The following is a 27,975-nucleotide window of genomic DNA, read 5'->3' as shown; positions in this document are numbered from 1 at the left end:
GGCAACTCAACTTCATTCATAAATACAAAATTTTATTTGCACTTCATTAGTGTAGAAAGACCACAATGCTTTTCATACCACAACACTCAAGACACACCAAGTTATTCAAATACACAATTACTTATTTACCTTGACTAAACAAAACAGTGCAGTTTAATAAAAGATATACCAAAGATAGAGTTCACAACTTCATTATCAGACCAAAAAAAAAAAACAACACACACACACACAGTCTAAGCTTAATCGGAATAAGCTTCCCTGTAAAGGGGGAGTTTCATCATTACAAAGGTACAGAGTGTTTAGGCAAATACACATATGTTCTCTGATATAGTAAAATGCATCTCTTTAAAATTCCTTTAAACAGGATTTGTTTAGGAGAGCAGCGTGTTTTAAAATCTTTTTCTATAGGTTCAAAAACACTTCTTTCTTTATTGAATCTTTGTAGTTCTTAAAAGCATAAAGGTACGTCCCTTAGGAAGCCATGAGAGAGATTCTGCGGCCTTAGGACCAAGTCAAATCCAACCCTCTAACTAGTCATATTCTACTGTTACGTAACATTAATAAATAACCTTCAATGACGGCCATGAATGGAGCTTTGCTTCGTGGCAGAGACACTCCAATACTTCAGATGCTACCACGGGGGGAAATGTCTTGTAAATAAAGAAAAAGCACTTAAGATAGCTTTTTTCCAAAAAGTCTTTAGTTTTACAAATTTTCTTTAAAACAGTAAGCAAAGCACCACGTTCTCTCTTATCAGAGTATCTTCTGTCCTCATAATATAATTAACAAGGACAATTATATTATTTATTTCAAGAAACATTATACCTTTCATTTCTCCCATTCTTCATATTAGAAGTACTAGGTTTCCCAGTGTATGTACACTACACACTGGGGTAATGAATGAAATATAATAATTTGGAGGGAAATAGGTAACTTATAACCAAAACTTACCCAGGATTGCATATATGCATATTTACAAGTTAGTGTATAGCTCTGACTTGGATTACAAAGTGCGAAAGGAAATTGTCAAAATGATTGTAGTGCAGAATAGAACGTTTTTTCCCCTTTCCAGGAATCGTTTCCACTTTGTCTCCAAAGTAGGAAATCAACAGCATCGGACGTGTGGTCTTGGTGGAGGCAGTTCTGGCGGTATCTCGGGCTCTGGTTGTAATGAGAGGATACTATTGGACAACTCATTCCTTAAAATATCCAGAGGCATCTGAAGGATAAACAGAAAAGACAAATCCATGTTAACCTTAGAAGGTACACATACAGCTGACCCTTGAACATGGGTTTCAACTGCACAGGTCCACCTATATATGGCAGCAAGACCAACCCCACCCCCCACACTCCTACTCAGTGTGAAGACGACATTGCTTCATGAAGACCTTTATGGTGGTCCACTTCCACTTAATAGTAAATATATTTTCTCTTCCTTATGATTTTCTTAATAACATTTTCTTGGCTTACTTTAAGAAAGTCAAGTTATACTCAGATTTCTGACTATTTAGGGGGTCAGCACCTCGAGCCCCCTTGTTGTTCAAAGGTCAACTGTAAATGCTTTCCAAATTATACAATTATATAAAAAAAAGTATTGTTATTGAAAGTCCTCTGATCGTTAAAGATCATTAAAATATTAAGCCAAAAAAAAGCCACGTTCAAGACACTTCATATCAACATCATAACGCCCAGCCTACTTAGTACCCTATGGTAGAAGAGACCAGATCAACCTCATAAACATGGATTTTCACAGAACCAAGTAAAATAAAAATCCATTAATAAATTTTAAAAATGGTCTGCATTCCAAGGAGTAGTTGTATACTTAAAAAGAAAGACATAACCTATGTTGGCAATTATATAAATTTTTTTTTTTTTTTTTTTTTTTGAGAGACAGCATCTCATTCTGTCACCCAGGCTGAAGTGCAGATACAATCATAGTTCACTGTATCAAAAACTAATTTTTTAGTTTTTTTGTAGAGATGGGGTCTATGTTGCCCAGTCTGGTCTTGAACTCCTGGCCTCAAGTGATCCTCCCACCTTCCAAAGTGCTGGGATTATAGGTGTGAGCCACCACATCCAGCCTGAACAATTATTTTATTAGAAGCTTCTGAATTATGTTTGAACTGAGCAAATTTCACTTAATAACATAAACTTCAGTTCTTATTAACAGTTTTTGAATGTAAGCCTAAAGATGCCTGAAGAAATCGCTGCTGCTCAATGAAGCTGTCCAGCAATTTTCTTGCAACTCAGCATCACGGAAAGGTCTTTGTAAGGAAGTGGCTCCCACCAGGGAGCAGAGCTGGAAGGGACGCGAGCGCGGCACCACAGGACTCTCTTCCGCTAAGACACCTGCAGACTCGGCTAGGTCTCCAACTGAATTCTCACAGGAAAACGGGTGGAAAAAAAGCAAATGTCAAACACACCACATTGCTACACCCGGTTTAAGTCTACCCTGCCATACCTTACGGCGAAGCGAGTACGCCATATACCAACTCCAAGCACACCAGAGGCCCCGGGCGGGAAGCGGCTGTCGGTACAGCAGGCCGGGTGCCCGTGGCCGAGTTAACAACCACACCTGGTTCTTGCGCCTGAGCACGACTACTGTACTTTGGTTTCTAAATACAATATTCTCAATAAAAAAGTAACAAAGGAAACAACAGGTTTCAGATGATATACTTTCATAATGTAGACTCCTTGGTTTCTAAATACAATATTCTCAATAAAAAAGTAATAAAGGAAACAACAGATTTCAGATGATATACTTTCAAAATGTAGACTCTCTTTACCTTTTTCAGAATGTCATCGACAAGTTTCAGAAATATCTCGTCCACATTGAAGTTATCCTTGGCACTTGCTTCACAGAACCGCATCCCAGTTATTTGCTGTGCAAACTGAGAAGAAACACACACCTATTTCCTCTGTGTGGGTGTCACACAGACCAGCGTGCGAGCATGAGGCCTCTGGGTTCAGTTTCAAGGGAAGGGCTGGGATTAAGGGGTAGAAAAGCCCACTGATGCTCAAATATAAAGTTCACAAGTGTAGCACATTCTTACATTATAAGCAACTAGCAAAACAAAAGACAATCAAAATCCTTAAGGTGATGCCAGAACCTTCCAGTGAAACGACTTGCCTAAGTTTCTAAAAGGGTAACATATCTGACATTTAAAATGTGAATAGCATCATTTCTCCATGATTCAATCCTTAGCAAAAACCAAGGAAGTTTAAAGTACATTAAAGTAAATTATACAAGCAACTTTATGGCTTAAAATATGTTTCTCTGTATAAAACGTCAGGTTAGGTAATAATGCTGTATACACTAATGTGTTTTTTTCTCCCTCCATTTCAGAATGAATTTAAAGGAGCAGGAAGTCAAAACAGCACAAACAAATGAGGAGGATATGACTGAGTTATCACTGTGTCAATCATTTCTTCGTAATTTTTAAAGTAAGTAATTTATTAAAAGAAACAGTACCTCAAGCGCTAAGCACAGTGTGTGGCAACCATGCCTCCCGCTCCCTCTCACCTTTTCCCCCTGCTGCCTGGTGATTTCTCTGTCCGTTTCACAGTCCAGCTTATTTCCAACTAAGAGAAGCTCTGCATCTTCTGAAGCATACTGTAGAATTTTAAAAGAAGCCACATTTCAAAGATGGGCATCGCCATACACTGACAGCAGAAATGTAAACCAATACGGTATTTTTCATTAATTTACATTTGTCCATTCACTTCCACTGTCTTTGAGGGTCTACCAGGTCCCAGGCAGGACTGGGCAGGGTGCGAGGCAGGGCTCACTACGTCTTAGAAAGAAATGGGGCACAAGCATTAAGAACCACAATGCTCTTGGCTGTTGACCCAACAATTCCCAAGACCCCTTCCTAAGGAAATGATTCAAAATGCAGGCAAAGCTCTGTACTCAAAATGGTTATCAACTGAATAAAACCTAAAAGTCAAACAAAATGGCTGAAGAATCAAGTTATTTCAAAAACACAGGCATTTAAAAAAACACACGCTGCAGAGGAACATGGAATGACACAGGAAGGACTCCATGACAGAATATTCACAAATAAGCAAGACGTAATGCTAAACAGAGTGAAGCCAATTTGCTTTTTCAGGATGCCAGAGCTACAGATTTTTAATTTACGTTTGTGCTTTTCTTCATTTTCCAAATTTCTATAACGAAGGTATCATTAATTTTATAACCAAGAAAAAAAGTTAAGCTATACTTTTAAGTTTAAAAATACATACAGGCGCAATAAGATTTCTCTCTTTAAAAATGAAGTTAAAGTCTCTTGAGCAACTAATTGCGTATTTCTAGAAAGTTCTTTGAAACCGATTGCAACAAAAGGCACCTGAATGGTGTGGCCATCGCCCAGGCATGCAGCCAGGTGAGGAGTGCTGGCCCCTTATCAGGGAGCTGTGGGTCACAGTGACAGCACTTGCCGCAGGGCAGGGGCAGTGGGCCCTGCGCTCAGGAAGCACTCAGGAAATGATGCTGTCACTCAAGTAAGGTGAAAAGCAGCAGTTGATGACAAAAGGAGACAGCATTAGACCTCAAGACCTGGGCACAGACTTACTCAAGTACCAAATGGGGTAGGATTTAGCCCATTTCTTTTGGTTTTGTATTCATCCTATTAGTTCTAAAAGTTTTAGACTATCAGGACTGTTCGCTTCTAATTTCCATAGGACTGCACTCTGTGACTTCCACATGAAGGGACATCAGCATCCACTGACATGCCAATGGAGAGCCCAGTATGACTGATGCCCAGTGCAGAGCAGGCTGGGGCAGGCAACCCACCTCAGGTCTGATCCAACCTTGCAACCCTGATCATAACACTTTTTTTTTAATTAAGAAAAAAAAAAGAGAGAGAGATGGAGTCCCACTATGTTGCCCAGGCTGGTCTCGACCTCCTGGGTTCAAGTGATCCTCTTGCTTTAGCCTCCCAAAGTGCTGGGATTACAGGTGTGAGTCACCACACCTGGCCACCAATCCTAACGCATTTTAAAGAGGCATACATCATCAATGACATGCTTGGTAAAGCTGCCAAACAAACATCCTCCAACGTTATCTAGCAGACAGGTTTAAATGCAATGTGTAGACAAAATCCAATTTATCTTGCATATGCTTGTTATGCAAAGGAACTAAACATGAAATTACTGCACAAGGGGGAAAAACTCAAAATGTGGTCAACGGTATATCATCACATCCCACTCCCAACTGCTCTGCCTTCTAAATGTGTATTTGGGAACACGTTTCTTAGAGGAGAACCCACGGTTTACATTAACCACAGGGACGCAGGCTATCTGTATGATTCAATCATGAGCCAAAGGAGAACGCGAGCTCCTCTTGTTCAAAATGAGGAGCTAAAGGGCATCTGTAATTGCAAGGACAGATGTCCAGTGGGTGACGGAGGCGCGTGGGACATCCACAGGCACCGTGGAGAAGGCCATCTCTTCCAGGCTGCCACTCAGTGGATGTGCATGAGATGAGTGTGCACGTGACCTTTCTGCAGAAATGAAATGTCCTGTAACTATTCCACGAAAGCGCTGGATGTAGTGGAATGAGCATGTTTGGCCTCTGTAGTCTAGACAGTCCATGCTACCAGAATAAAAATCCTGATTCTGGATAAATTTAATTCTTCTTTGCCTCATCCACAATACAGGACTACATCCCTATCCCGAAGGCTATAATGGGCTACATGATGTTTAGTCTGTATAAAAACATGCTCAATAAATGTGTTTCTGCCACTTCTTTTAATAATGATTAAGACTCACAAGCAGAGAGTTCACACTGGACGGAAAAATGTAACATTTACCTTATCAATCATCTTCATCCATTTTGGCAAATCATCAAACGTCTCCTTCTTAGTGATATCATAAACTAATATGATCCCCTTGGCACTTCTGTAATAAGCTGAGGTAATGCTGTTGAATCTCTCCTGACCTGCTGTATCCCTAAGAAAAAGCAGCCAAAGTTAGTTCCCAAACAATGCCCAAAGTGAGCACCACCACACTGCAAAGCAAACACAGATTATGCTTCAGTTTTTCTGCGACAAAAGAACAAGAGTAACCCGTATTTCTCTTTGGCCTGATGACTACAATTAAAGAAAGTAGGAAAAATTCAGGTTGACTAAAACTATGACGCACAAAATACCTTTGTATTTAACAACTAAATTAGATGAATGGAGATGAATTATGAACCGAGATCAACATACTCTCCTGAATAACTTTTTCCCTTAAGACAGAAAATCAGCAATAGGAATGCTAATATAACATCAAAATATATGATGTTTTTCTAAAATAAAATGGGGGAAAAGTTTTTAAAATACAAATTTCCAAACAATCCCTAAGAATTCACACTGTAGGTGATTTACAAAACCATTTGTTATACCCAAGAGCAACAATGTCACACAAGGAGCGCACACTTTATACACATGCATGACCGACTCCACGCACGCACACACACACACAGTAAGTGGTGCGGATCCTAGGACTATGAAAATGAATGCCCTCCAAGCCACAAAGAATTCATTTCTCGCTCACTAGCCACCACCTAGAGTGCTGGGGGCAGGCGTGGGGCACATGTGGCAGCTTACAATGACCACTTCAGATGAGAAAAGATCCAGTTACAACCCCAGCAGGCACAGTCAGGCTAGCAGCACTGGGTCTGTGGAGACAAGCAGGGCCAGCTCCTGAGAATGCCTCTGTCTGGGTCCGGCCACTGGGAGCTCCTCACGTCTGCACTGTTATCTGTGCACAACCACTCCTGTCAGCGACAGCAGCTTTTCGGAACTAGTTACACTCAAACAAAAACATCAGTGAGTCCCAATTACTTTTTTTTTTGAGACGGAGTCTAGCTCTGTCACCTAGGCTGGAGTGCAATCAATTATATGATCTTGGCTCACTGCAACCTCCGCCTCCCTAGTTCAAGTGATTCTCCTGCCTCAGCCTCCCAAGTAGCTGGGATTAAGAGTGCCCGCCACCATGCCTTGCTAACACTGTATTTTTAGTAGAGACGGGGGTTCACCACGTTGGCCAGGCTGGTCTCAAATTCCTGACCTCATGTGATCCACCTGCCTTGGCCTCCCAAATTGCTGGAGTAATAGGTGTAAGCTACCAGCCCAGTCTCCAATTACTTTCAAATCAAGATTTCGAAAATTAGAAAACAAGAATTTTCACAGCAAAAAAGATCTGAAAATCCTGTACACAGTAAAACTTTAAAATTTTTTTTTTCAAATGAAATCTCTTTCCAGTGTGAAATTTTGTGCAGAAATAAAGCATAAAGTAATTTTTTATTTCTTACCTCATACCTGAAGGACTAATGTAAGCCAACATTAGCTTTGTAATCAATGTGCTGGCCTTCTAGAATAAATCATAAGGGTACAAGGAAATTTAATACTCTAAATTACAGATGTGTACTTGACCATATTTCTTCCCCTTACAAAACCATAACTTCTGTTCTAGAAGGTTCTGAGTCCCCAATCTACTGCACTCAGAGGGAAACGGACATGGAGGGAGCCCAAGGAATAGTGAAGATGTGCCGGGAACTGGGCAGTAGGCTGCTTTTTCCCAATTTTCTCAGCTGGGCGTGTTGGTAGGAGCCTGTAATCCCCGCTACTCAGGAGGCTGAGGCAGGGGAAGTACTTGAGCCCGGGAGGTGAAGGTTGCAGTTAGCTGTGATCGCGCCACTGGTAAGAAACATTTAGTCTCTTCTCTCTGAAGCCAGCTACTTGGAGGCTTCATCTACATGATAAAACCTAGGTCTCCACAACTCTTTAGAGTAACCCAGACATTCCTTTCTATAGATAATAACTCTTTAAACCAACTGCCAATCAGAATATGTTTAAATCTACCTATGACCTGGAAGCCCCAGCCCTTTGAGCTGTCTCACCTGTCCAGATCAAACCACTGTAAATCTTAAACATGTACTGATTGATGTATTATGTCTCCCTAAAATGTATAAAAGCAAGCTGTACTCTTGACCACTTTGGGCACAGGTTGTCAGGACCACCTGATGCTGTGTGATAGGTGTGTCCTAAGCCCTGGCAAAATAAACTCTCCAATTGATTGAGACCTGTCTCAGATACTTTTTGGTTTATATCCTGTATTGTGATAAGCCTAGAAACTGTTTGAGAACCACTGCAAATTTCTAATTCCAATAAGGCTCAATGGAGAAGGCTTCCAATAGGAAGGACTGACACTCGCAAAGCGATTTCTTTAAAGACCATCTATGATTTAGCTTTACCCAAAGAACCCCAACCAAGTGCGCCACAGTGGAGTAAGCTGGGGGGCAACAGGCTCTTCCATGCAAGGCCACCAGAGCCTCTCATCCCACAGCAGGGAGTTCCTGAAAGGGGAGAACACTTCCCTTAGGCATTTGTGGGACTGGGTCCCTAAAAACACAACTTGACCATGTTGCTATAATTTATGGCTTTCTTCAGAGGAGACCTGCCACCAAATTAGTTTACATTAGTGATGCCTTATCATCAAACAAGCAGAAAAGCTCACTGGCAAATTCATTTCCACATAACGCGAAGTCATTTGCTTTGCCTCAGATGATGAGGATCCCCTGCTGCCCTGACTGGAAGGTGAGGAGGGCAGAGGCAGGTATGTTCCTGTCTACCCAGGTCCTGCAGTACACCATCAGTAGATATGCGTTGGTAACATGTTTAAAAATTAGAAAGTTGACGCCACGTCAGGCAAGACAAAGAAACTTCATATTTTGACCTCAGAACTGCAAAAAAAAAAAAAAAAAAAAAAAAAAAAAAAAAAAAAAAAAAAAAAAAAAAAGGAAATCTGAAGAATATGATAGATGGAGACTCAATTTTTCAGGATTTCTAAAAGCAACTTAAAGACTATACTAATAGTCACCTTCAAGGCGGCTGAGAAGGAACAGAGTTGATCCCATTTGGTTTCCATAAAGGGTCAGTGAGTAAGATTATTTCTCTAATCCTAAGCATTTAGGGGTATACTTTACTGGTTCCAAACCAACTAAGAGTTAAATCTTTCAGAGGGTGGTTTACCATCCTCACAAGTTATAGCTTGTCTAAATCAGGCTTCAATGAAACGTTTTTAATGTTGAGAAATATTTTGTGCTATTTGATTACTGTTACGAAACATTTTCCATTTCTTTAAAAAGTTAAAAAAAATAAGCATTTTTTCTACTCTGAAATCGGTGGTTAACACAATATAGCTGAATCACAAATTTAAATAACAATCAGATTTAAGATCTTCAATAAGCATTTTAGGAATTACATACTTTAATAAACTTTTACTCTAGGCAATTTAAATCTGGTTTTCGGTATAAGTCAACTCACATGCACTTCTATACACATCGAATGACTTTAGAATCCAGAAACTGGAGGCACAAAACCAGAGAAATTACAGATAATAGGTGTTTTAATAAAAACAATCGAAGAACAGGGATAGTCAAAGCCAATTTTGATGTAGCTTAAAATGTTTTTGCATGAATAGCACACTTAGGAATCGTAGAAATATTAAGAACCTCAACATGAAGAAGTCAGCTGCCTCTACTGACTTTAAGTCCAATGTAAGGAAAGAGGATAGAAACCTCAAAATTCAAACCCTGAGGCAATCGTTCTAACGCAAATGAGCAGATTGGTTTAGTTTACAAAAATCCCAATGAGGAAACATGAACTAGTTCAGCACTCCCCATTTAAGCCCATTCCTTACATGCCACTGTCTGGGCCTGGCTCTGAAGGCTGGGGGTAGAAAAGCATGTTTCTTTGAGAGACGATTCCATACTCCCAAAATATTTGAGCTGAGAAAGCTTTTATTTTCTATTCCTCTCAAAACTGCCTTTGCTTGATTTATTTCCCTTACATACTAAATTATCTGCTGTCATGTAGAGCCAAAGAATAATAAGTGAAATGCTAATTCCATTCAGCAAGTATTTCTTAAATATCTACTATGTGCCAGCACCATAAAAATCCCACACAAATCTCTACTTTTCAGAAAATTAGATCATATCAATGCACTGATCATGCTTTCACCTTTCTATGAAAAGGCAGAATCCTACTATTTCCCTCTTTTTCTTCACAAACCTGAGTTTTCACTGTAATGATAAGGAACGGATTTCTAGAGGTTTGCAAGTTTTTAATGTCAGCTCAATCATCGTTTACCACAGTTAGCATATGCCACCTTATTCTGATTTCTCTACCTGCTTTTTGTGCAAATTGAAAAATCCTGCAGTTCTGTTTTCCCAGTTTGGTAATACAACAACGCTTGGAGAATTCAAAGCCTCTTATTTGCTGTATTTAATACATCCACTTAAATTATTTAATTACTAATTTTCAGGGCATACACCAATTTAGGGTATGAAATATTCCCCCTCTTCCAAGCGGAGAACAAAAGGAACGATGCCAACCTAAGAACGCTGGTTAAAACAAAGTCCCCCAACACTGGACTGGTTCCACAGGCAGAACAAAGGGCCCTTATACGAAGCATTTCAATTCTGTTTGCCTAAAGGTAAGAGGCAACTTTCATGGCTTCAAGTCCATCTCAACACAACTCCAAGTTCAGTGTAAATAATTTCCAGGACACCATTTGGATATAAATTCATCAAACTACATTCTAGTCAACACGTTTTATTTTAGCTACTTACACAGAGTTCTAATATTCATTAGAAATACTTTAAAGTACAGAGAAGGGAAAAATGGTCCTTTTTCTGACCACAGATAATCAACTAACTGACATACGTGGCAATGACATAAAACGTGACGGAAAAATGTAACAGACACTTGCAGCTTTTCGTACTTTTAGCTTTTAGGAATCTACAGTGAATAACGCACTTCTTTCAACAAGACCCTCCTATGAAAACCGAATGGCAATGCTTTCATGGCAGTCTAGAAAATCGGAGCAGAGCTATCTATTATTAGCATAGCACAATCCACTGCACCTCCTTGAGGGACCGTTTCCAGCTACACAGGCGCCTCTACGCCCTCAATGGATGAGAGTGAAACGACAACATGCCCACAACGAAGCAGATTACGCCAGCAGCAGCACGAGGGCTGCGCCTCACTCCAAAAGAAGCCACCCATTACTTTAAAACAGTAAAACAAGATAGAATCATGATTCTAACACTTCCTTTTTACCTACTGCATAGCAATAATGAAGAAAAAAGTTTTCATCTTTTACATAAAATATTCCAGAAGATAAAAATCTTATTTTGAGTATTATGTGACCAACAAAACGGCTGGCCTGTAGTAGATATATGAGTCACTGTTCAAAACCTCCCTGCAGGAAAAGACAACCCTGCAGGAAAAGAGTCACTGGAATATTCCACGTAGAAAACTTGCAATCAACCATTCCATAAGTCCAGTGCATGTCATTCTTCCTCCCTTAGTTACGCTCGCTGCCAGTGCTGAGCTGCAGATTTACAGAATGAAAAAGTAGTCAAGAGTCAGGGGAGAATCAGGAGAGGGAGGGGTCATTTGGAGAATGCTGTTCCATACAAGAGAAAAATGGTTTCTGAGTGCCCGCTGCTCTTCGCAGGACCACAGTATCTCACTTTTCACATGGGCGGGATTCATTTTCTACACGGGAGGGGGGCGGGATTCCATCAGGTAGGGCCCTCTTAGCTCAGAGTCCAGGGCACTGTAGTCAGATTCCAGGAGTGATCAATGTCACCAGCACAGACTTAGTGGGCAGAGCTCTAGGGAGGCACCAGGACATTTGGACATACTTTATAAACCAGAATACTGCCACCAAAGATGAAGATGGAAGTATTAGTGCATTAATTAAGACATGTGCCACAGTCATCAGGCATGGCTGTCACCCATTAAGGCAGGTGTCACATATTCTAATACTGTTTACATCACTTTTGTGGGGCAATATTCTCATCAAAAAGTACCTCACACAGGTACTAGGAACAGAGAGAGGCATATCCCAAATCCTTTTGAAGATGGTTTTTACCTTACAGAGCTTATCATTAGAAACAGCAGCGTTTAAAAGCTGGGCTGCAATGTACAAAAAGTCTGCAGGACTAGCACAGGAAGAAATATCTATTTGCTATTTATTTAAGTATTTAGACAAGGCTTAATGTTTCATAATCAAGCCAAAAACAAAAATATGCAGACCACACAACACAAAAGAAAACAAACAAAAAACCCAAATCGAAAAATCTCTCAAGTGTGTCATACAGTGAAGGGCGACCAAATGAAGATATTACCTCAGACACCTCCAGTAGGCAGGCACTGCGGCTCGGCTGCAGCTGCGGCCCAGACAGGGACACGGATGAAGAATGAAGACATGGCACTAACATTCAAGCATTAGGTGACCGATGATGCCACAGATGAAGCAGCAATTAACGCAGATGAAAGCAAACACACACATGGTGGACAAACAATCAGAGCTGAGGGTGACCTGCCAAGAGGAGTTAGTAAGCTGAGTACACCGCAGCTGTGGCATTCAAAACAAAACGGCATTCTCAGAGGACCTCAATGGGGCCACTTTTAAGCCACCGCCAGACCACCAGACCAGATCTTATCCCTTCTTCCACAGAGAGGTCGCTAGCACCTGCGGGCTGTTAACAGGTTAATAGCGAACAGAAAGCTCTTAGTGCTGAGTGCAGTTGTAACACAGCTGGTTGAGCCTCTCATTCCAACTGTGATTTGAGAAGGGGTCTGGATTCATTTCTGGTAGGCATTAGTGGGGGCTCACGTCCCGTGGAATCAGCAGCACAGCCAGAAGGAGTATGCCCACTCGTAGTAATAGTCACACTGTGCCAAGAAGCTCTGGAACGGTCTGTAGGGACCTGCCTTCAGATTGCGCAAATCTGGTTATGAACATATTGGGCTTTCTTTGACTACTATCATACAAAACGAAGACATGAAGACAAGCATCTGAGCAATCATTTTAGTAGTGACACTTTTGATATCACATAAATGATTTGAAAATAGAGGCAAAAAGTTACCATTAAGGTAACATTCTTCTGTCCACAACTGCTCCCCATGTGCAAGTGGCATATAACGTAACAGCCTTATCTAAATTCTCTCTCTTGATGGAAACACTGTCCATTTAATTTTAAAATGAGCAAAAGAGGAGAAAAGTAGGAGAGGCAAATCAGCTCAAACAGTTCATTTTATTAGACAAGTGCATGGACTGTTAAACACACAAAGCACATTACTGGGTGCAGACTCTCCCACTTACCAGATCTGTAATCTAATTTTCTTTCCTCTTAGCTCTACAGTTTTGATTTTGAAGTCAACACCTGTAAATAAAACAAATAAATGTGAAGCAAGAACAACAAAGATGCAATTTGTCATATAAAATAATCCTACTCGTGTATTTTGATATCATTATCAGAAAAAAAGAAAACCCCACGAAACTTGACATCACTTAATTCCAAGGAAAAGGAGCATCTGCACCGGTATCTGTGACCTCCCATCTCTCACGCTTCAGTCCGCACTGCGAAGGGAAGGTCGGCCCATGTTATGTCTTATCCTGAGTAATTGGTCTAGTATTTGCTGTTCATAACACAACTTATTACTACCACAGTTCAGCACAGAAACCAGTTTAAAATTACATTTAGTAACTATATCGACAAATAAGTGGCTTTAAAAGGGTTTCTCAGGGCAAATTCTTACATGGAACACTGGAAACTTAATCAAACTTAATCAACCTTAGTCAAACAGCCTTAGTCTGAATTTAGAAATTATTGTACTAAAAATTTCAGTCCTCATGAAAATTTTAGGTAAATATAAGCATAACATTATATTATCAACAGTGAGATTTAAAAATTTACTTTTATACAAATTAACATACCCAACTTTAATTTTTATTTGTTTCAATATTGCTAAGCCAATCATCATGCATCTTTCCTTTTCAGTTTAGCCTGTAAAGCTTCAGATATATTTTTAAAACCAAGTTTTCATTTATGTATGCTACCTTATATGCCTTCCAGTTATACAAAACGTAAATATTTCACAACAATATTTTATTACACAATTTTCACAACTAAGGCAAACAAAAGGGATGCTGGCTGAATTTAGAACTAGAGACACCTCCCCTACAGAAACGGCTTCCTGACAGCTTCCCTGGGACCCAGGGTGTAGATGATCCCAGTTCCCCGGGCCAGCAGGTGCCCACGTTTGTGAGTGGTACGGTGGCCGCAGAGGAACAGGCCCTGGCCATGCTCTGACTGCCCATCTCTGGGCACTGATGAGGTGCTGCAGTCAGATGGGGTTCTTGAGGGGAAGTGGAAGACATGTGACGGATTTTTGTAATTAGTAACACTGTGGACATCAATGCCACACAAAAGGCATGTTTACAGCCCTGGGGCGGTGTGTGGCCAGGGAGGCAGCCCTCCTGCCCCAGGAGAGAAGCTGCATGAATATAAAATGTTACAAGAAAACAAAGCCAGAGAGCGCTACTCCATGTCAATTGTTAACCTCTCACATAACACATAATTTCAGATGTCCCTGAAGGAAAGCTAGTTAATTCAATTTCACTTTCAGTTCTGGAAATGATTTGCTTTCCAAAGTCAAAGGAAGCTCAGACACTGCCTTGACCCAGGAGGCAGGTTCTGCATGATGGAGAACCTTGAAGAGAGTTAACTCAGCGGCAAGGAAACCGCAATTTCAAGTGTTACTATACAAGACACACAAAATAGCGTAGATATTTGCTATCTGGTTTAAAGCAGCACACTTTAATGACAAAACACTGTCTTCTCTATGTCTTCTTATTAACATAGAGTTAGGATTTCACTGCTGTCATGCTACTCTGTGATGGAATTTACTAATCAAATGCATAATCTGTGATGACTACTAGTCTATTTCACTTTTGTTTCCAATTACTTCAAGTAAGTTTGTTTTTAAAACGTAATTAAAGCAGCTGTAACTTTTGTAAACCTTGTGGCAGTGGCTGGTACTTTATTGAAACGAACTGGCAGATGATACTTCTTTTGAGCTCTGCTTCAAACTGAGTAAGAGTCCCTGAAAGGGCTAGAGCAGATAACCTTTGTTTTGACTACACTGTTTTCTCTGCTAACAATGGAGTCTGAATATGTCAGACCGCCTTTTCCAACCAACTTGAGCAACTTATCCAACTCCAGCAGTCCTACACTAGGACTATTTGGTAACCACAAAATTTAATGAATAAAAAGAAAAGGCTAGGACATTAATATTCAAAATCAGGAAATAAGTGGTAACATTATCACTATGTGATTATAAACACATTATGAGTTCTAACAGGAAAACAAAGCAAAGATTACCTGACAGTAAACAGGGCTAAGAACCTGTTTTAGTACTGAGTACTCACACACAAAAAGAAGGGAACAGACACCGGGGCCTACCTGAGGGTGAAGGGTAGAAGGAGGGAGAGGACTGAAAAACTACCTGTCGGGTCCTATGCTCACTGCCTGGGTGACAAAATCATCTGTACACCAAACTCCCATGACATGCAATTCACCCATGTAACAAACCTGCACATGTACCCCCTGAACCTAAAATAAAAGTTGGAAAGGAAAAAACAGAAGAAAAAAAGAATCCGTTTAGCCAAAATGAAGACTATCTTACAGTGAGTAGATGAATGACAATTAACAACACAACAGGAAAACACCCAGGGGCCAGATCTACGGTCCCGTGAGTAAAACCAGTACCTTAAAACAGTCCTCGCTCTTACATGAAATACCCTATACCTATACCGTATCTAACAGCCATTACGTAGCCTGCAGTGACTGGAAACTTAATCCAATTTTTGGCTTAGAAACATACACCTCTATCAAAGTACACAACTAAACATTTCTAAAAACTTTCTTACATTAAAAGTCAAAAATATCCCTTAATATTGTCTATTTTAAATATTGGGATGTCATAGAAGTGATAATGATCCTCAATAAAAGGAAAAAAGTCATCAATAACCTCAAATATCTGGCAGATTATTTAGGAAAAATCAACAGAGTTCTTGTCACAGAAGAGGAAATGTTTACAAACAACCAAGGGACAAAGAGGGTGGTGATTTCACTACTGTCTCCAACCCTGTAGAAAACCGGCTTCTCACAGGTATCTTGACGAAGGGAGGAAACACCATGCCCTCACTGCTCAGCTGACGGGGACAGTCCTTGCCTTCGCAAACCTCAGTCATACTGACCTAACGTAACACACCATGCACTTGGCAGAGCGTCTTTCTTTGCTGTTCTCTCTTCTTCGAGAACCTCCTTGTCTGCCCAGAACCCTCTGAAGCCCTAGATTTCCCATCTGAACTCTTCTGATTGCACCCGCCTTCACTCTTGTCTTTATCTGTGTTCCAGTTCTTGGCCCTGAACTCTCTTCTAGCCCATATCACATCGTTCCTTCTGTGCTGGCCTCCCCCACAGCCTATGTGCCTACCCTCTGAGGATGCAGTCATCTTCAGCCCCCTAAAGTCTAGGACACTGCCCGGCACACAACGGCAACTCAATAAATCTGATGGCTGGAAATCGCTCCTTCTTCTCCATCAAATGCTGTATATGTAAGAAGAAATGTGACTTATTTTTGGAAAAAACAGGGAAATTCAGGACTGATTAGTTAAAAAAAAAAAAAAGGCATCTGAGTAGCAGGTGTGGAATGGAAGCAGTGAACACAGGGGTGCCCAGCACACAGGAGAAATATGAGTGCGCGCAGCAACACAGCCTCTTTCCTCCTCCAGTTGCTCACAGGATGGGGCAGCCATCCTTGCTCACAGCCTCTCCCTACACACACTGATCCCAGAGGATTACGGTAACAGTTTCTCCATCCAGTCCCTTAGACAGAGAACTGGTCTACTAGGTGAATTATTCCGGTGAGAGGAGCTTGCTTTTCTTTAGGCTTACCAATTTTACGGAAGTCTTTCTAAAAGTATTTTAACAATGCTATCAAAAAGCACGCAGGCTACAGAGTTACACTATTATCAAAGGTCTTAGACTGCTCTATTTAAGTCAGTCTTTTTTTTTCCCCCTTGAGTCCAAACAAACAAACAAACAAACAAAAGGCGGCTTTGTCACCCAGGCTGGAGTGCAGTGGCAGGATCATAGCTGACTGCAGCCTCCAACTCCTGCGCTCAAGTGATCCTCCCACCTCAGCCTCCTGAGTCCCTGGGTCTACAGAAGCGCACCATTGCCACTAACTGATTTTGGTTTCTGTAGAGATAGCATCTCACCATGTTGCCCAGGCTGGTCTCAAACTCCTGGGCTCAAGTGATCCTCCTACCTCAGCCTCTCAAAGTGCTGGGTTTACAGGCATGAGCAACTGTGCCGGTGTCTTATTCTTGACCTTAATTTCCTTTAGTACTAGACATTGGACATCAGTCAAATACTCCATATCCAAGCCTCACAGCAGCCCAGTGATGGGGAAACTATTACCCCCTTTTCATACAGACATCATCATGAGCAGAGACAGGACAGGGTAATTTGCCTATAATCCTACCACAGGCCAGAGAAGCAGCAGCACCAAGACTCCAATTTACATCACTGCCCACAGTGAAAGGTTATTATAGTAGAAGTCAGATGGGTGAAAAAACAGAAAAGTGTAAGATGTTCTCAAGTGGCTCATAGTTCCCACAGCCAAGCTGTGAAGACAACGTCTGACTCTGCGCTCTGCCTTCTTGCTGGCTGTCTTTCACATACACGTTGTAGCAACAGCAGGAGGAATCCCCGGACTTAGTGCTTGTAAGATTTCTATGTTCCCCTTCACGCAAAACATTTGCACATTACTGTTTCTTTTTGCTGGGCCACAAGAAGTTACAAAAGTGAAAATGGCAAAAACACACAGAAACTTCTTTCTTTACACTCCTTTCAGGTAAAAAGCCTAAACACCACTGTGGTCCAAATCTAGGAGTACGGCTGAGTGGACTGTGCCCTCTTCTTCCATGCCCAGGTCACTTCTCCTCGTTCCACCAAAGATCTGGAGTTTGGACCAGACCATAGATTTTACTTAATACTTTGGAGAAGTTGAAGGATTTCCATATACTTGAAGGTAAGTCTCAATACAAACAGTGGTTGTGATGTCACTGCCAATTTATAATAATGACCTTAAGTTTTGAACAGTGGCTTTTCTTCGAAGGATGTATCTTACACAATGTTATCTAAAATTGGATGTAATATTCTACTAAGGGATTGGATTGTAAGCATTTTCAGTGAGTTGTGAGAAAATAAATTAAGGAACATGTTAAGGTTACAGAGACAGGCAAATCTAGCTTTAAAAACAAGTTGTGTGGGCACTGAAAGGAGCTGGGCACATTCCTCAGCCCCCGGGCTCGAAACTCCCTGAGCCTAGCACAAACACATCCCATCCTCCCATCCCACCACCATATATCTCTCAAACTCCCTGAGCCCAGTATAAACACCACCTGGAAAGTCTCCGATAAGGGGACAGCTGTTCAAGGTTACTGAAAGCGCAGGAGCCAAAAGAATTTCTTTGTTCCCCTGCAACTTTCGGGCTATAAAAAGCAAACGCTCGCATTGTTCGGGGCCCTCTTGTATACTGTGTAAAGGAGGGACCAGGTTTGAACTTGTAGTAAAGATCCTTGCCGCTTGGCTTTGACTCTGGACTCTGGTGGTCTTCTTTGGGGAACAAACAGTCTGGGCATAACAGGCACAAGGCCGGTCTTCTGCCCAAACTCTACCACCTACCAGGGAAGAACTCAAAATGAATTCTCGTCCCATATAAGGAAAAGGGAATGTGGCCAGGTGCAGTAGCTCACGCCTGTAATCCCAGCACTTTGGGAGGTCAAGGCGGACAGATCACGAGGTCAGGAGATCGAGACCATCCTGGCTAACACGGTGAAACCCCATCTCTACTAAAAATACAAAAAATCAGCCAGGTGTGGTGGTGGGTACCTGCAGTCCCGGCTACTCGGGGGGCTGAGGCAGGAGAATGGCGTGAACCCAGGAGGTGGAGCTTGCCGTGAGCCGAGATCGCACCACTGCACTCCAGCCTGGGGGACAGAGCAAGGCTCCATCACAAAAAAAAAGAAAAAAAAAAAGGAAAAGGGAATGCAAACTCACTGCTAGTAGACCTGTCTTGTGACATCCTACTATTTAATATTATCTGGCTTTTCCTATCTAAGCTGTGTGGTAAGGATTTAAATAGAAACTAAGTACCATAACTGTAAAATATTTTGATCAACTCAGAAGCAGGTACTATTAAAATCCTAATGTTACCATGTGTCATTAAAAAAATGCTTATCCAGGCCTGAGGATGTCAAATGTGCATCCAGGTGTAAGCAGCTCTGTCCCCGCTTGCACTCCAGGGTTGGCATACTCCCACCGAGCAAATAAAGCCCACCCTGTACACAGCAGCACAAGGAGACAGCCTTGCACTTGACTGGAACAATGACCCACGGACTGCATCAGGGAGGGGAGGTCAGAGGGACAGTTGGAGGTCCTGGGCCTCCAAGGAGAGGCACGGCTGGAGCCCAGCAGAGCGACTGGACAGTTCCTCTCACGGAAGTATATACGTATGAGAATTCCACAGAAAGGTGTATGTTCTCTTTACAAATCAAAAGATTAAGAACTTGTGGTGTTTGCTATATTTCAGATAATATTCTAAGGGCCTTCATTAACTTACTGCAATGTATATTCATTAACAGTATTATGAGATAGATATTACTGTCTACATTTTATACATGAAAAAACGGAAGTCAGGGAAGCTGGTAGACTGCCTAAGGTAACCAAGCTGGTGAGCATGAGGGCACAGATTTGAACCTGGGCTGCCTGGCTCCGGGCCGTGCTCCCCCCTGTGCACTGTGCAGCCCCACCTGATGAACAAGAGGTAGAGGCTGGAAGGGAGCTAAGAACATACACCTAAGGCTGAAAAAGAACTCTGCATTGCTAGGCAAGTATATAAAATTAACAGTAAGGCACGGTGGATGGCTGGCTGGCTGGGACAGACTCCATCCCTGTGCCAGGCGGCCTTCTCCACTCCTTGGCTTCAGACAAACTCCGATCTGAAATGCTACCATGTTATTTTGAGTTCCTCGTCAAAAGAGGAGAAGAATATTTAAAGGGAAGAGAAGAAAAAACTCATGATCAAACAGTGGATTGTTAACATTTTCTTCATACGCAAAAACTTGAACTTCGCTACTACTCAGAATGGATCCATGAAAACGCAGGGACTGTCAAACAGATTATGTTTTATCCAGGACATGTGATTACATTTTGAAATTTGTATCATCTGTATATATCAGTGTAAATCATTAAAGGGTAAGGATTTTTTTATGGAGTGTTTCAGAGTTTTCAGATCTACAGGATAAATTAGGAGAATTATAAATTGCCTTTTCTATGCCAGACATGTAAGATATTTTAACTTCATTTATGCCTATACTGTGACATGTGAAGAAAGTGTAAATCCCGCTTTGTTTTTCTTCTTAAGACACTGAGGTAAGTTGCTTGCCTAAGGACAGCTGGCAGCCTGTCATGGAGCTGGAACTTACATGCAGGACTCTATGCCTGCCTCTGAAATCTCTTTCCACAAACACCATGGCTTGGGAAGACAGTGGTGGCCAAGGAGAAGGTGGAGCGTTTTTTCTGTTTTGAGACAAGGTCTCACTCTGTCACCCAGGCTGGAGTACAGTGGCACAATCACTGCTGGCTCATCTCCAGTACACTGGCACATCTCCCTGGCTCAAGCGATCCTCCCGCCTCAGCCTCCCAAGAAGCTGGGACCACAGGTGTGCACCACCACACCAGGCTAATTTTTGTATTTTTTTTGTGGAAATGGGGTTTCGCCATGTAGCCCAGGCTGCTGTTTTTTCAAGTAAAAAATTAAGTGAAAATTTGATTGCAGGTGTGATTGCCAGTCGACAAAAGTGTCGAGATCCTACCACACACGGCTTGAAGAGGGGAGAGGAGGCATGTGAAAAACACAAAAGCTCCTCATTTACAGGGGCCCATTACTTCGCCCAAGTGCTGACATGGAGTTGGAATTGCAGGTTGTTTGGTTAACCAGGCACCAGAAACCAAAGGTTGGAGTTTGTCATAGTTGGAGGGAAAACATTTTCTATGGAATCCAGTGCTCTGCTCAGCTTGTGTTGTGTTTCCCAGTTTTAAAAGTTTTTTTAATTTTTTTAATTTTTTTAACAATCACACTCAATTAAGGGCACAATTTTTGGTCTGTAGTTTTGGCTTTCCAAATACTTTCCAAATGTCAAAGATGTGAATTAAAGGACAAAAGGACGATAAATGTCTTCCTCAGCTGAAGCAGGAGGCGCTCTTTTCTAACACTTATTATTATGCCTAGCTCCGTGACTCCCCTCCTCTCTGAAAAGGGTAAACCAGGTGTGAGCTTTGTGCCCAGGGGAAGGTCGAGCAGGACGGTGTCTTACATAAAGAGAAAATGCTTCTTAAAACTCTTTGTAGAATGACTACTGTACAAAGCTGTTTTCTTTACAAACTAACGCTTATTTGGAACAATGTATCTGGCACCCAAGGATAGAGAATAATTTGGACCTATCAGTTCTCAAAGGAACCTACTCTGCCTTCTACAGTCAGTTCCAAGATCCATTAACAGATGGCTTCTGGCAGATTCCACAGAGCAGAGGGAAAGAGGCAATCTCTAAGAATCTGGATCTCTGTCATGTATAATAAAATCTTTCTTCTTTAGTGTAAGTGCAGACAGTGAGAGAAAGGCTGAATGCACTTCAGCCAGGTCTTTAAATAGATTTTTATTCAACATAAACAACCTAACACCAACTAAATCTGCATGCTTTCTCTGAAAGATGGCTACTTTAATCCACAAAAGGGGACGTTTTGTCAAGCCTCCCGGCTTGCATTAAGTTCATTAAATAAACCTGATCACACAACACACAGCATATGTGGGTATAAGAACTAAATGTTGGTTCCTCTCATGCTCACATCCCTGAGTCATCATGTTACATCATTTTGGCAGGGGAGTCCGTGTGAGGTTCTCTCCAGATGGAGCGAAACCACACTGCAGGGCTGCAGAGCTTGGGCTTTTGGACTGGAAATTCTGGACGATTTTCCTCAATTCTCTCTTAAGTGAAACATGGGCAGATTGGTCATGGCTTAGAAGACTGTGTACAAATACAGAAGAGCAAAATAAAATACAGTTAAGCATTTGAATCCAGTATGAGATGTTCATTTTGGGTTTTCTAACAAAAATCTCTGCCCTAAGTTTCCAGAATAAAGTACAAATAGTCAATTTCCAGGTGAAGACCCTGGTGGACTGCACTTGACCTGTCATGCGACCTAACATTCAAGGGCAGACCTCCAGAGAGCATTTCTGCAGGAGATTCACACTCACCTGTTTCTCGGACCTCTACATTCTGTTGCCAGCTCAAGCGCAGGTCCAAAGAAACAGAGTCGCTCGCACTACCCTACTTCCCCAGCGCAAGCAGTCTCAGGCCAAGGCCCCAAAAGTGGGCATCCTGAGTGCACCCTCGTGTCAAGACAGGCCAGAGGGGAGTCAGGCAGAGAGCACACAGGACTGCGGCCCGCAGCAGAGTTAAAGGGCTTCACCGAAGGGCTGCCATCCTTTAAGGGGGCCGGGCTGTGAAGTTCAGAGCATTGCCACACAATGAAAAAAATGAAGATAAATTTAAAGAAGTTTTGGCTGGGGGCGGGGGCTCACACCTGTAATTCCAGCTCTTTGGGAAGCTGAGGAGGGTGGATCACGAGGTCAGGAGTTTGAGACCAGCCGGGCCAACATGGTGAAACCCTGTCTCTACTAAAAATACGAAAATTAGCCAGGCGTGGTGGTGAGCGCCTGTAACCCCAGTTACCTGGGAGGCTGAGGCAGGAGAACTGCTTGAACCTGGCAGGCAGAGGTTTGCAGTGAGCAGAGATCGCACCACTGCACTCCAGCCTGGGTGACAGCGTGAGACTCCATCTCAAAAATAATAATAATAAAAAATAAATAAAAAACCTTTAAACTGTGATATCTTATCTTTCCTAATTTTTAAAAGTCATTTTAAGTCTTTTTTTTTTTTTTTTTTTTTAATGTTCTAACTTGGTAAAATAAAGAACTGGCAATCCTATCCTGGCCTCCAGCATTTTAAGGGAAACTTTACTACCCAGAAAAATCAGAATTCTGGTCAGATTGCCTTACTTTGACTTCTCCTGTATTCAAATATACCTATTTTGGTATGTAAAAGGCTTAAGACATTTGAATTTGAATGATGGAATATATAGATTAAAAAGCAGTTCTTGGAGCATTATTTTAATATCCAAAAGGCAAGTGACAAGCGATGACAGGGACACACTTAAAGAAAATCAGTTTCACTAATACCATAGGATAATTACGTCACTATCTTCACAGTGCTGTAACAAGGACCAAATTCTAAAACGAGGAAAGGGCTCCATCACGTCTGACCTTTATGTGTGTGAGCCATCAGTATTTTCAACAAAGCAAAGTCAATCTACCTAAGGAACAGACAGAAAGATAGTTAAAAAGAATTCACTTGCAGCCCTGGCCCTGACCACTTGTTGAGCAGCTGTGCCGCAGCAGATAAATTTCTACCTCTGTGAGACTTCGTGTCCTCATCTGTAAAATGGGGATAACTTTCAGGGCTGTGATGAGGCCTTCTGCTGGTGTAGTTAAGTGCTCACCATGTAGCAGTGACTACTAATACAATATTCTATTTATATGCACAGACAACTAAATCACTTATCCAAAGTCACAAACTAGTTAGTGGCAGAGCCTGGAGCAAGAATCCACATTTCTTATTACTCTAGTGTTCTTCCTAGCATGCAATGCTGTTGGAGCAAGGGTGGGGGTAGGTTTTTAACAGGTAAAACCATTTCAAACTAAACAAAATTAAACAGCTTCCAACAGTAACACAGAAATAAAACAAAGATGGACAGATATATAATTTTATGGAGTTTTTTGAAATATACTTTAAAAAAAGCATATTTACCTGTTTATGCTAAAACTAGTGGGAGTCAAACAGAAGGAATCAAGATCAAGAATTCGGCATTACTAGATAGAAATGGTTTCTACAGCTGCACTTAGGAAGTAATAATGTCAACTTGCGAAAGCACACACAGATTCATGGAGGATACGTATGCTTGTGATACAGGCACTGCTATGAGAAAAACAGTGGACCAGGCACGTTAGTTGTAAATTTCTTTGGTCAATTACTTTTTCTGTTTCTCAAACTTTGAAAAGCTACTCTTGTACTTTTAAAAAGAACTTGTAGATTATAATCAGACTAATTAAATTCCATGAAAACAAAATCCCATTTGAAAATAAGAGACAATTCCATCATACAATTTCCATTAAATAGGCCAATTAGTAAACACAATCTCTGTTTTTCACACCCTTGTGAATTTTGTGTATCTTTTAAACCAGTTTCTGATGTGATTAACAATAAAAAAAAATCAACATTTTCTTCATTTATAATTGTACATAATTAATAGTTCATCATCTCGAATCCCTAAGGACTTCCACTACGGATCTTTTATAGAAAGTTCAAATGAATCCCATTTACTTTAAAAGGGCACTTACTGGTCAGCAGGGGCTCACTCACGCCTGTAATCTGAGCACTTTGAGAGGCCAAGTGCTTGAGACTAGGAGTTTGAAACCAGCCTGGACAACATAGCAAGACTTCATCTCTATTAAAAATCAAAAACGGGCTTGGTGGCACACACCTGTACTCCCAGCTACTCAGGAGGCCGAGGCTGGAGGACTGTGTGGGCCTGGCAGGTCGAGGCTGCAGTGAGCCATGATCATACCACTGCACTCCAGCCTGGGTGACAGAGCAAGACTCTGTCTCAAAATAAATACATAAATAAAAATAAAAAGGCACTTATTGCAAACACTCTCCTAGCCTCGGAATTACACAATACTACCACTTTAGTGACCCGTCTTGGTCCAGGCACACTCGGGGACTCTTCTCTGGGCCATGCTGTGAGGCTCACCATCTTTCCCAGACGGCTGTCGTGAGCAGCACACATCCATAAGCCCTGACAGGGTAGGGAAAACTCCCACTGTGGAAGAGACTCTTGCTCTATATGGAACTCACTGTACTACATGAAGATCAAACTAGAAAAACCAGCCTGGGAAGAACACTGTGAGCTAACTGCTCAAACGGTAACCGTTCAGGTGAGGCAAGCACAATTCTACACCACACCCGCTACCATATTTAATTTGCATGTTTCTAAAGGAACTAGAGGAACAAAGTTATCTTCAAACATTCCAATGACGAGGAAGCCTTCTGTGCCCAGGCCTCATCCCTAGCCCCAACTGGAGATGCTTTCACTGTGCTCCCAAATATCCATACACATCTGTCACTGCCCTGACGAGCAGTCATGCAGCTCCCAGAAGCTCCGATCCACTTCTGGGCAGAGCCCGTGTCCCGTTTAACACTGAATCCCCACTGGGTAGCGTAACACCCAACACACAGTAGGTGCACAACAAACGATCTGATGAGTGGAGGGGAAAAGCAGCTCTGAAGCAGAAACTGAAGCGGAGCTGGTCAGCTTTCTCACAGTGTCTTCACGCTCTGCGGCAGGCCAGGGGCCATGATCATTCTCTGAACATCCCACAGTTAGAAGCATGCACTGAGTACTAGAGTACTCCAGTATTCCAGGTATTATAGGCTACATGTGAAGCAAACAAAAATGAACAAGACAGAAATTCAACCACACTCAATAGGGAGTATGTGCTCGGGTAAGTGCATGTTTGTTAAGGGACACAGAAACAAACTGCCTGGTCTCCTTGCCTCCTGGTTTCTTCCTTATTCGCAAACATCCTATGCAACTCTGCCAAATCAGTTTCACTGTTTTCGTGGCAATGCCTTACTAAGATTTTGGTTCCAGGTGCCCATAGGATAGGGTCCACTCTCCTCAGCATGGCAGTGAAGGTCTCGCAGCATCCATTCCCAAGTCCCCTAAGGACCCCTCCCCAGAGGTGGGGGGCTGCTCCACTGCTGCCAGGCTTAGAAAATCCTTCTTCCTCTCTCCTCTTGTGCATTCTAAAGCACACCTTTGCTCATCCATCTCACCTTCCATCCACTGAAGCTTTCAGTTACCCACCTGATTTCTCTTCATCACACAGCGCAACTCTATTATCCCTCATTTTTATATACTGAAGTACGCAGCCATAAAAGATTGACAATTCTGAATTGAATTTAACCCTGCTTTATTTATGTCAGGTACTAAACCACCTCTCATTTGATGGTTTAACAACTCCCTGTTCTCTGTATGATCTACGACTGGATATTTGAAACAGGTATAGTTATGCGACTCATTTTAATACCATATACCCAATGCCAACATTTTTAAAACATACGGTACAGACATCACAAATATTTCCAAAATGATCCATTCCAAAAAAGCATTAAGGGAAGTAAGTTCTTGAAAACAAAACAAAAAGACAACACAAAAATTGGAGGTTTAATTTTCCAATAAGACACTTTGAATGTAGTACTGTTTTGTTACATGACAATTTCAAACAAAGTCATCTCAAAATCGTACTGACAGCCTTGGAACTAACACTGGTTATAACACTATTAATAAACAGAATTACATGAAATTATACTTTCAATTCTGTCTATCAAATCTCCTGACTACTCAGTTTCTTGGACCGCCCCTGGGGAAATCTCTCACTTCCTATCACAGAAGGTGACTGCCCTTTAAAGAATGGGGTTCTCCTAGTTTGGACATCTTTTAAGGGGTTTTCCACAGAAGGAACTGCTACCCACATCCAAGTGACAAATCTCAATGTCAAGTCCTCTAAGCATGACTTCATTAAAAAAATTTCCCCTGCAGTTTCCATTTCAGATACGCGGCTATTCTCCTCCTTGACCCTGGAGCGTTCCTGTATTTACTTTACTCCTGTCCTTCACCGAAAAGAGCCGCACTGGACGAATCAGCCCCACGCCCGCCAGTCACCGGGTTGTTTGAGGTCATGGATAAATACAGCTGAAGTTCCTCTGCCCCGTACTTACGGCTAGCATGAGAAACTTACTGTAGTTTTAGTCTTAACGTTCTCCATAGGTGACTTTAAACTTCATTACTTCTTGAAAATGGGTTCAAAATAAGAAAACTGCCCTGGTTGCGAAGGGATCACACCCGCAGTAGACGGCGCGCGCTGGCGTTAGTGGGCCGGGGCGGCCCGGGCAAGAGCGGCCTTCGGCGTTCACTCCCCTGCCTGCCTGCGCCCCACTCGAACCCAGCCTTTTCTTGGGCGAGAACGCAAAGGGTCGAAGTTTCCATGGAGAGCCGCCCCCACAGGCCCCAGGGGCTGCCAGGACCTCTGAGGCAGCGCCGGGGGCCAAGGGCAGGTCTGCACGGAGGCGGCACGAAAACCTCTGCCAGGCTTTGGGATCGGGATGCAGGGCCCTCCACGGAGACCCCCGCCCCCAGTTTCACCGAGAGGCCCATCCCCGTCTGAAAGGCTCCCAGGCTCGATGAGACCCGAAGCCCCTGGGGCGAAGGGCACCGGCCCGGGCGCCAGGAGGCCCGGCCCGGGGTCGCCGCGGCGCCCTTACCCACGGTGGACTTGCAGGCCTCGCAGAAGGTGTCGTCGGTGAAGCGCTCCATCAGGCTGGTCTTGCCCACGCCGCGGGAGCCGATGATGATGACCTGCAACTTGAAGTCGGCAGGCCTGGGGGGCTGCTTCCTCCGGCGGCCCTGGCCGCCCGACAGCGCCGGGGAGCCCGCGCCCAGACCGCCGCCGCCGCCGCCCCCGACCCGCCTCTGCAGCGCGGCGCCCGGATCCATGCACGCATGCGGCTCCCGCTCGGCCCGCCGCCCGCCGCCGCCCGCCCCCCCCGGCCGCGCGTCCCGGGCCCCGGCGCCCCCTCGGCCTCCGCCGCGCGCGGGGGGTCGGCCCCGGGCTCGGCTTCCGCTCGCTCGAGCGGCTCCGGCGGCCCGTGGGCTCCGCGCTGCAACTGCGCCGCCGGCCGGCTCTCGGCGCCCTGGTCCCCTCCTCCTCCTCCTCCTCCTCCTCCTCCTCCTCCTCCGCCGCCGCCTCCGCCGCTGCCGCCGCCGCCGCCGGGAGAGGAGGAAGGGAAACAGCTACTCCGCAGTAGCGGCAGCAGCAT

The 27,975-nt window shown here is 42.9% G+C and overlaps 1 protein-coding gene and 1 long non-coding RNA gene across 2 annotated transcripts in view; one reads left to right on the top strand and one right to left on the bottom strand.

Annotated features, from left to right (window-relative positions):
* Positions 1-18,784, top strand: part of LOC126941144 (uncharacterized) — a 48,714-nt gene extending 29,930 nt beyond the window's left edge. The window contains exons 3-4 of the long non-coding RNA XR_007721103.1: positions 3,347-3,444; positions 17,769-18,784. This is a non-coding gene — a long non-coding RNA (uncharacterized LOC126941144). The remainder of the gene's footprint in view (positions 1-3,346; positions 3,445-17,768) is intronic.
* RAB12 (RAB12, member RAS oncogene family) lies at positions 12-27,975 on the bottom strand. Its single transcript, XM_050767396.1, is given in 8 exon segments — positions 12-1,219; positions 2,787-2,891; positions 3,524-3,613; positions 5,811-5,949; positions 13,165-13,225; positions 27,421-27,700; positions 27,703-27,875; positions 27,909-27,975. Coding segments are annotated over 8 exon segments (1,029 nt in total). The 3' UTR covers positions 12-1,105.

This window comes from Macaca thibetana, chromosome 18 (assembly GCF_024542745.1).
Source record: "Macaca thibetana thibetana isolate TM-01 chromosome 18, ASM2454274v1, whole genome shotgun sequence".
Taxonomy (NCBI): Eukaryota; Metazoa; Chordata; class Mammalia; order Primates; family Cercopithecidae; genus Macaca; species Macaca thibetana.
This window is presented reverse-complemented; position numbering and strand designations above follow the sequence as displayed.